General features: G+C 49.9%; 1 protein-coding gene across 1 annotated transcript; it reads right to left on the reverse strand.

Moving 5' to 3' along the window:
- Positions 1 to 7,870: 7,870 nt before the first annotated feature.
- On the reverse strand, positions 7,871 to 9,034 carry LOC144671329 (gremlin-1-like). Its single transcript, XM_078533157.1, has one exon. It carries the CDS (start codon positions 9,032 to 9,034, stop codon positions 8,543 to 8,545), a length of 492 nt encoding a protein of 163 aa, XP_078389283.1. The 3' UTR covers positions 7,871 to 8,542.
- Positions 9,035 to 10,363: the final 1,329 nt, after the last annotated feature.

Genomic DNA, 10,363 nt, shown 5'->3' on the forward strand with positions numbered 1-10,363 from the left:
ATACTCGGAGGCCGTGTGCGCTCCTGCCAGCCTTGCTGGTTGCCGACTCTACGAGTGTGAATCTGCTAAGCTGACCAATAAGTGTGCACAGCTGCCCACCGCAATATGCCAGTGCTCTGTCCCTCACGGGCGCGATTTTGTCCTGTCTCTCAAAGCCAAGCTTTAACCATTTCACACCTTGGAATTGTCTGCTTAGAGCCCACAAAGCTGTCGTCAAAAAGACGGAGAGCAGCGCTGGCAAGTTCATTCTGCTTAGTCTCCCCTCCCTTAAACACTCGCTGAGCTCAGTGATCTACATCCATATGGAGTTGTGCTGGGGTCAATGGAACTGGTGAGCATGGTCTCGGTGCCCATATGTTAGCTTGATGTGCCCAGAAGGAAAAAACAGTTTGGACCAATATTCTTATTTCCCAGTTTTTACTGGTGTTCCATTTTAAGGGTTACAAGACCAGTTAAGACCAGCACATCTCATTTCCCAGTTTTTACTGCTTTTTTCCTCCTGGGTGGGAGGACAATGCTGAGGGCAGGTCTGGGCTGGGAGCTGGAATATGATGCAGCTGATTTGTGCTGTTTGATATCAGTGAAGCACAGCCTTGAGGGCTTCATGGTGTGTCTGTATTTTTGGGGCTGACCATTATGGGAAACTGATGGTGTCAAAAAGGAGGCTTTTTCTTGTCTGGCAGGCAAATGTGTGAAGATGGTCATCGTGAGGTGATCTAAGTCCATTGAAAGGTCAGGATAACTGGAGCCCCGCATCCCTCACTGAGAGTGGAGGGTCTCCGTGTAATGGGGACTAAGGTAATGCTGACAAGCGTTAATACCTGTTGAACACCCTCGCCTACCTTGGCCTGAATCTAGCCTCGCAGAATGACCATCAAAGTGGCACAATAGGTGTTTTCCCACTGCTGGAGATGGATCTCCATGAGGCGCTTTGTCGGACTGAAGGTATACTGCCATGATTCCACTGAGGACTGCAGAGCAACTCCTGCCTCTTGTAGGCTGCCTGACTGACTGGGATGCTGGAGAGACGCTCGGAGCAGCAGCATCTTCTGTTGTGTGATGCCAGAATGTTTCATCCTGAGATTGAGTATTCCCACATTGTGCTCACTATGTCCTCCTGCATCTGGGACCACATCTCAGCCAGGACACATACCCCTCAGGCTTCATCACCCTTCAAAGAATGAGGACAAGGTGAGCAGAAAGTGGAAATACTCCTCACAATGAAGAGGGTGGTTGAGTAGATGATGAGTTGCTGGTGATGATGTGGGCCCATCATGGAGGGCATTGGTCCAATAGGATAAGCTACTCGTCATCACCCTCCTGGAATCTGATGGTTATGAGCGCCTCAGGTACACGCCAGCCCCGTGTGGCCCATGCTATGGCTTCTTCCCCTGCAGCCACGGCTTCCTCAACCTTATTGCCCTCAACCGTCTCGATGCCCTCCTCATTGGAGGAGACGTGCAGCTCCTCCACCTCGGCACCTGGCAAACCCTCCCCCCTTTGAAGCGCCAGGTTGTGCAGGGCACGGCAATCCACGATGATCCGTGAGACCCCCCTGGGGAGTGCACTGGGGTGCTCCGCCAGGTCAGCCGAGGCATCGGAATCACATCTTCAAGATGCCAGTGGCCTGCTCTGCCAATGTTAGCGTGGCGGAGTGAGCATCATTGTAACTTCCCTCAGCTGGAGCTCGTAGCTGTTGGGCGGGCATCTCAGCCACGTCCTGTAGCCTTTGGCACTGAGGAGCCAATCCTGGATTCTGCGGGGTCCCCTCGAAGATGTCCAGGACCTGCGATCCACTCAAGATGTAGGAGTTGTGGCAGCTTCCCGGGTATTTCGCACAAACTTGCAAGTTTCGTTTCTGGTGGTCGCAGACCAGCTGCACTTTGAGCGAGTGGAAGCCTTTCCTGTTGATATATTGGAGTGCCTGGTGTCAGGGAGCTTTTATAACCACATGAGTGCAGTCCAGGCATCCAGCACCTGTGGGAATCCGGAAATAGTAGCAAAGTCCAGTTCTCCGGCATTCCAGCTAGCTTGAACTCTAGCAAAGGGCACGTAATTGTGGGCCTTGGCGACGAGGGGGTCTGTTACCTCCTGTATCCTCTGGTGCATGGAAGCTTGAGAAATGCCACAGGGATCCCCAGTGGAGCCCTGGAAAGAGCCACTCGCGTAGAAGTTAAGAGCAGCGGTGACTTTGAGAACCATTGGCAAAGGAAGCCCTCCCAGTCCCCGCGGCGTCAACTCCTGGAGGATGTGAGCCACCAGATCCCTGGACTTGTGGAGACGTTGACGACACTGTCTCTCATTCAGCTGCAGAAAGGACATGCGTGCACTGTACGCCCTCAGTCTTGAGAGGCGCCTACTCGCAGTGTTTCTGTGAGCCTCATCCTCCGGGTCCGGAGGGGGCTCTGCTGCCTCTTGTTCATCAGGGTGAAGCCCCCTCTCTTCAGCGAGACAGGCACCGCTCTCGCACTCTTCTCCACGATGATGCAGGCAACATTAAACATACCCTCCATCTTCCTGAAGGTTTCCTCTCTGCAGGAACATTGAAAGGAAGACATGACTCAGCATCAGCCTCCAAAGGTTCTCTTCCTGACACTGACTCTGAGTGACTGTGGGTTCAGGGGCTCGGTTACAGACTAGGCACCCATTAGCCAGTACAATCCTGGCCATCGCAATGAATGCTCTCAGTGTCAGAGTATGCTTTCCCCACCCCCCTCCCCCACCACCGCTCCCCCCCACCCTCCCTTCCCCAACCCCACTTCAGTAGACCTGCTGTGAGATTCGACCAGGCGCTTGGATGTCCTGCATTTATTTGAGGCAATAAATTACTCATTCAGTGGACTCTATGACTACCACCTTTGGATTACACATGAGGGCACATGCTCTGCGAGGGGATGGGGTTCCTTTAGGGGGTGCCTGGGAGTTCCCGTCTCTGAACCCGGCAGCTGCAGAGTTCCGAGGTGGGGGTTTCCAAGAGGTTTCTCCTGTCTGTCGAGGTGCCCACTTGTTTTTTTGGAGTCATTATCACACTGGGGAATTACCATGATTGGACCAATGGGTTATTGCAGGGAGGTCAATGATTGAAATACTATTGGAATTAATCTCGCTATTACATTGAAGGCTCCAGATTGCCTCTATAATCATTGAAATGCTCCTAACCTGTCTCCGCTGTGCATTCCTCCTCACGTGGTAATACGGATTCCAGATGGGTGCTCCTTTAATTGTTCCCCCGAGCCCCCCATGTGCTGTGATCCACTCCTCCCAGCAGCCCTAATATCCCACCCCAGCAGGGTTCTTTCTTAGTTTCACTTTCCCTATGCTAATTCTTGAGGTTCCAAGCTGGTAATCCTCAGTTTTTATTTCCAGACCAGTTTCGACCTTCCCTGTGTGACCGTGGAAATCCCTCCCATCGTCCTGGAGGAGCAGAGCGCTCAGGATTCCCTCCCTCCTGTTACTCTCAGTCCTCCCCCTGTAACCCTTGAAGCCATTGTAATTATGGTTGATACTCCTGTGTGTGTGTCCCATGTATACCTTACCCTACCCCATCTACTGAGGACTACCGTACCACCACATATAGGAACACCCCCTCCCCAACCATGAGACCATCGAGTGCCCGCCCCTACACTACCCCATCTAGAGGCTCAGATGTCTCCCCTGGCTACAAATGTACCACCTGAGGCTGAGTACTGTGCCAGAAAACTCTGGGCTGATTTGTGTGAGGTGATGACCACGTCCTGTGCACACTATGCAGGACACGACTGCTACTGGGCTGATATGCCCTCCCTCTCCCTGGACTGGGACAAGCACTGTCTTTGGAAGCTCAGCACTGTAAACAGAAATGCTTCTCCCCTCCGCAATCCTCCCATTCTTGCCCCCATTCACTTATGTCCTTCTGTAAGAGACTCTGTCCCAATTCTGGCCCAGAGGACACTTCGAAACTGAACTGGACCAGCCAACTAAATACTGTGGCTACCAGAGCAGGTCAGAGGCTGGGAATTCTCACCTCCTTATTTCCCCAAAGGCTGTCCACCATCTACAAGGCACAACTCAGGAGTGTGATGAAATACTCCTCACTTTCCTGGATGAGTGCAGCTCCCACAACACTCAAGAAGCTTGACACCATCCAGGACAAAGCAGCCCACTTGATTGGCACTTCATCCATCACCTTAAATATCCATTCCCTCCACCACCAACACACAGTAGCAGCAGTGTGTACCATTTACATGATGCACAGCAGCACCTTCCAAACCCACCACCTCTACCACCTAGAAGGACAAGGGCAGCTGACGCATGGGAACACCACCACCTGCAAGTTCCCCTCCAAGTCACTGACCATCCTGACTTGGAAATATATCACCGTTCCTTCACTGTCACTGGGTCAAAATCCTGGAACTCCCTAACAGCACAGTGGGTGTACCTACACCACATGGACTGCAGCGGTTCAAGAAGGCAGCTCACCGCCACCTTCTCAAGGGGCAATTAGGAATGGGCAATAAATGTTGGCCCAGCCAGCGAAGCCCATATCCCATCAATGAAAAAAATACATGGTCTTCATTATATAGAGGGTTACATAAATGCTGTTTATTAAATAGAGGATAACGTACATTGTGTATATTATATAGAAATAAACATATACAGTCCATATTTTACAGAGGGTAATATATGCAGTTTATATTGCAGAGACAATTGCATAAATAGTGTACATTATATAGAATAACATACACTACATACATTATATATAGGATATGATATACTGCATGTTGTATAGAGAATATCAATCTGTGTATTTTACAAAGAACTAACAAGTTGATAACACTCATAGTAAATATCATAGGCTATGATACAGTAAGTATATAGGTGATAAACAAATTGTCAACAGTGCTATCAAGCGGCAGTTACACAGCAATAACTTGCACATCGATGCTCAGTTTGGACTCCACAAGGGCCATTTGGCTCCTGACCTCATTACAGCCTTGGTCCAAACATGGACAAAAGAGCTGAACTCCTGAGGTGAGGTGAGAGTGACTGCCCTTGACATCAAGGCAGCATTTGACTGAGTGTGGCATCAAGGAGCCCTGGCAAAACTGGAGTCAATGGGAATCAGGGGGAAAGCTCTCTGCTGGTTGGAGTCATACCGAGCACAAAGGATGATGACTGTGGTTGTTGGAGGTCAATCATCTCAGTCGCAGGAAATCGCTGCAGGAGTTCCTCAGGGTAGTGTCCTCGGCCCAACCATCTTCAGCTGCTTCATCAATGACCTTCCAACATAAGGTTAGGTGGGAATGTTCGTGGATGATTGCACAATGTTCAGCATTCGCGACTCCTCAAATAATGAAGCAGTATGTGTCGAAATGCAAATATTCAGGCTTGGGCTGATAAGTGGCAAGTGCCACACAAGTGCCAGGCAATGACAATCTCCAACAAGAGAAATCTAACCATCTCCTCTTTGCATTCTATGACATTACCATTGCCGAATTCCCCACTATCAAAACATCCTGGGGGTTACCAATGACCAGAAACTGAATTGGACCAGCCATATAAATACTGTGGCAAAAGAGCAGGTCAGAGGCTGGCAATTCTGTGGTGAGGAACTCACCTCCTGACTCCTCAAAGCCTGTCCACCATCTATAAGGTAAAAGTCAGGAGTGTGATGGAATACTCCCCACTTGCCTGGATGAGTGCAGCTCCCACAACACTCAAGAAGCTTGACACTGTCCAGGACAAAGCAGCCGCTTGATTTGCACCACATCCACAAACATTCACTCCCTCCACCACTGACGCACAGTAGCAGCAGTGTGTACCATCTACAAGATGCACAATAGCAACTCACCAAAGCTCCTTCAACAGCACCTTCCAAACCCACAACCTCTACCACCTAGAAGGACAAGGGCAGCAGATAGATAGGAACATCACCACCTGGAAGTTCCCTTCCAAGCCACTCACCATCCTGACTTGGAACAAAATCCTGGAGCTCCCTCCCCAACAGCACAGTGGGTGTACCTACACCACATGGACTGCAGCGGTTCAAGAAGGAACTCACCACCACCTTATCAAGGGCAATTAGGGATGGGCAACAAATGTTGGCTCAGCCAGGGATGTCCGCATCCAGGAAAATTAAGAAAATGTCACCTGGAGTGTGATGGAATACTGTCCATTACTTGCATGAGTGCAGTTGCAACAACACTCAAGAAGCTCGACACCATCCAGGACAATGCAGCCTGTTTGATTGGCAGCCCATCCACCACCTTCAACATCCACTCCCTCCACCACCGCCGCAATATGTATTCTCTACAGGATAGACGGCAGCTCACCAAGGCTTCTTCAAAAGCACCTCCCAAACCTGCCACCTTTACCACCTAGAACAGCAAGGGATGAAGGTGTGTGAGGACACCATCACCTTCAAGTTCCCCTCCAAGTCACGCACCATCCTGACTTCAGCATATATTGCTGTTCCTTCATCGTTGTTGGATGAAAATCCTAGAAGACCCACCCTGACAGTACCTTCGCACACGGACTGCAGAGGTTCAAGAAGGTGGCTTACCACCACCTTCTGAAAGGCAGCTAGAAATGGACGGCAAGAGTTGGCCTTGCCAGTGACACCCACATCTCAAGGATAAAATTTTTTAAATAGGTCATTCTTACTTGGTATTCCAGATCTGAAATTTACAAATAATTAGGGGCAAATTACTTTTTGAAGCAAGTCATTTTTAATTGTTTGGACTGGCTCATAAAACTTCCTCTGGGATTTTAAGTCAAAGTTGTGAAATCCAGTGAGCAGGTAGCATGACGAATATGTCATGAGATTTTGCATGGTGCCACATTGCCAGAATTATAAGTACAGTGTATAAAACTTCCTGAAAACTCAACAAAGATTTTTCTAATGTATGCACTCCACTGTCACAAGCTGCTCTGAAACCAGTATAGCTCCTGTGACATGATGTAGAAACAGGTGCTGGGTAACTACATTCTGAGCATGAGAACATGAGAAGTGGGAGCAGGAGACTATTTGGCCTCTCGAGCCTGTCCCGGCATTTATTAAAATCACGGCGGATCCTTGACCTCAACTTCACTTTCCTGCTTGACTCTTATATCCCTTAATTCCCCTCGGGTCTAAAAATCTGTTGATATCATCCTTGAATATAGTTAATGACTGAGCATCCACTACGGGCTGGGAATGATAGTTCCAAAGATTCACAACCCTATTAAAGAGGAACTTTCTCCTCATCTCAGTCCTAAGTGGCCACCCCCTTTCTCCTGAGACTATGCCCCTTAGTCCCAGATTCTGTAACCAGAGGGAAACAATCCCTCAGCATCTATCCTGACAAGCCTCCTCAGAACTTTATAATGAGATTGCCTCTCGCTTCTAAACTCCAATGTGGTCAAGTCCATGCTATTCAACCTCTTATCATCGGACAATCCTCTCATCCCAGTAAACTTTCACTGCACTGCCTCCAAGGTAAGTACATCCTTCCTCAGATATGGAGACCAAAACTGTGCACAGTACTCCAGGTGTGGCCCTACCAAATCTCTGTACAATTGCAGTGAGGCTTTACCTTTGTACTCCAGCCTCTTTGCATTAAAGGTCAACGCGCCATTTACTTTCCTAATGGCAGAGCTTTAATTAACGCTCCATCAGGGGCTAATCTTCCTTTTTGTTTTGCCTCTTGTTATTAGTTAGGCTAGCTACTCACACTGCATTTAGTAGTCAGCCATCGTTTGCGTATATACAAAGTTGTTTGACCACATCTTTACCTTTCTGACCTGCACGATAAAGCCTGGACCCAGGCGATACTCACCACATTGTATCTCCAGCATCCCGGGGGAGCATGGGAGACTCCGGAACTCGATTTCATTGAGAGAACGTCCTCACTCATGATGTAACAACTTGCCTTTATTGGTTATTGTGATTTCAAACGATAGCACAGCAGCCCCTCGCGTCAAAAGGGCAAAATACAGTCGCACATTTGCAAAATTAAAAGCATTGCGTCAAGTCGAAGAAGGCGGTTGTTCTGCGGAGTCCGAGCGAATGTTCTGGAGTCCTCCACAGGGCAGCTTCAGTGAATGCTCAGACGTAGCCGGACTGGAAACAGCTCGATTGTTAAAAGAAGTTCTTTTTTAAAAAAAAAAAATTCAATCATAAATACCTATCTGCGTGATTTTTTCTCTTTTTGACCGACCCACTGTAATCGCTCCCTGGCAGACCATCGTGCTGTAAAAAAAAAACCACTCCTCGATACTTCCAGACATTTTTTGACGCCGATTTTTAACATTTACATAATTTAACCCCACTTCTTTGCAACAGCGGCCAACTGCGTTTGCTCTCCCCTACAGGGTGACATTTATACCCGCCTTGGTTTACTCCTGCCCTTTATTTTGTCGGCCTTTTTTATTTTTCGGGCCGATTCCCCAGGTTTATAAAGTGCTACTCTGAAAACAGACAGCAGCTTTTCTACAACTCACCACCCCACCCCCCCACCGCCCCCACCGGCCGGGGCCCCCAGTGCCACCAACCGACCCAAGCCCACCCCTCCCTCTCCGCTCCCTAATCCAAATCTATGGAGATGCAGCGGCACTCCTTCACCAGCTGGATGCGCCGACGCTTTGATGGGGGGTGGAGCCTGGGGCAGTTGAACGTGACGGTGACGGTGTTGAACTTCTTGGGCTTGCAAAAGGAGCAGGAGCGGAATGGCGCCCCACCATGCTCGTGGCTGGGGATGTAGAACGAGTTGCACTGCCCGTAGCAGAAGCGGTTGACCACGGTGCGGCTCATGCAGCCGTCCTCCGTCAGCGTCTGGATGAGCGGGTGGGACTTGCACCAGTCCCGGCGCACGTTCCGCCGCTCGGTGACGGGCAGCGCGGCGTGGTTGGAGTCCAGGACTTCCTCTTTCTCCTTCGTCTTGCGAGGCCGGCCCGGGTCTCCGCGGTGTCCTTTCCCGGGGGAGGGGACGGCGCCAGGGGCTCCTCCGCCATCAGCTGTCTCTTCGCCGCATGAAAGTCCAGATATGATTAGCAAAGCCAGGACGCTGTAAAACATCCTGCAAAACAGAACAGGCAGGACATTAGGGAGATTGATGGCAGCAGCACCATTGACAGACCTAAAGAGGCTTTCCTGTTGGTTGCACACTGATTAATACGCTCACATCAAATTATTTTCTGTGCCTTTTGAACTTAGATGCTATCCCATTTTAAATCAGTACATTAAGGAATCCCTACTCGAATGTGTTAAGAACTGTGCTACAAGAGATCGGCCAAGAAAATAGGCAAAACAACTTCCACTGAAAGGGGCATTCACCATCATATTGACTTACGTTTCCCCCACTCGGAGGTCTTGTGGTGCCCCTGCCTCTGAGCCAGAGGCTCTGGGTTCAAGTCCCACCCCAGGACTTGATGGCCAAGGCAGGTGTGTTCACAATGTGGCCAACCAGGTTGAGTGCAACTTGTAAATCCTTACAACACAAGGGGCAGAATTTCCACCCCGCCCCACCCCCGTTGGGATGGGGGGAAATTCTGGAGCGGGTGCGCCGCCATTTTACGTGGGCGTGACGTCTGCCAGGAAGCACTATGCGCACTCTGTGCGGGCGGGGGAGGGGATTCCCTAAGCCGAGAGTGCGCCATTTCGCGCATGCGCATGAAAGAGCGCATTCATCTCTCTGAGGCTAAGTGCAGCCTCAGGGAGATCGGCACCAAATTCAAAAACGTTAAAAATGGAAAAATAGAATTTCCCTGACATGTCCCCTCATGTGACACTGTCACATGAGTTGGGACATGTCCATCGCTTTTAGTTGAACTTTTATTACATTTTTAAAAACCTACATGAAACCTCATCCTGCCTGTGGATGGGGTTTCATGCTTTCTCTGAAGCCCGCCAGGGCTCCCGGCCTGCCCGCTGGACCCTAAGACTGGACGGGCAGGTCCTTTAACTACTGCAATGACTTTTTAAATGGCCTCAATTGGCCGTTGACAGGTCGGCGGGCGCACAGCTGATTCGGCTGCGCCCCCGCTAACCTGAGAATTGAAATGACGCGGGGGTGATGTCAGGAGTTCCGCCCGACGCTGTCCCGCGTTATTTTACACGTCAGCGAGCGGGTCTCGTCCCCCGCACACCGACCGGGGAATCATTCCCAAGGTGGTAAGAGTGTGAGAGGTTCCTGGTCAGCCGTGTGATGGAAAGGATGTCGGAGCCTCTACTGTCACTGTCCATGGCTACAACATGCATTTAGAAAGTGAATGTGGCCACAGCAACTTGGACTGTGTGTGTGAACTATAAATACCACCAATGCCTTCCATTCAACAATGATGACTAGCATTTATATTGGCTTTAAATGTGGCAAAATGTCTCATAGCACCCCACAGAAGTGTTAGG

This window comes from Cetorhinus maximus, chromosome 32 (assembly GCF_964194155.1).
Source record: "Cetorhinus maximus chromosome 32, sCetMax3.hap1.1, whole genome shotgun sequence".
NCBI lineage: Eukaryota > Metazoa > Chordata > Chondrichthyes > Lamniformes > Cetorhinidae > Cetorhinus > Cetorhinus maximus.

Excerpts from the sequence above, each read along its gene's own strand:
- LOC144671329 (XM_078533157.1), bottom strand. The coding sequence starts at position 9,034 with ATGTTTTACAGCGTCCTGGCTTTGCTAATCATATCTGGACTTTCATGC.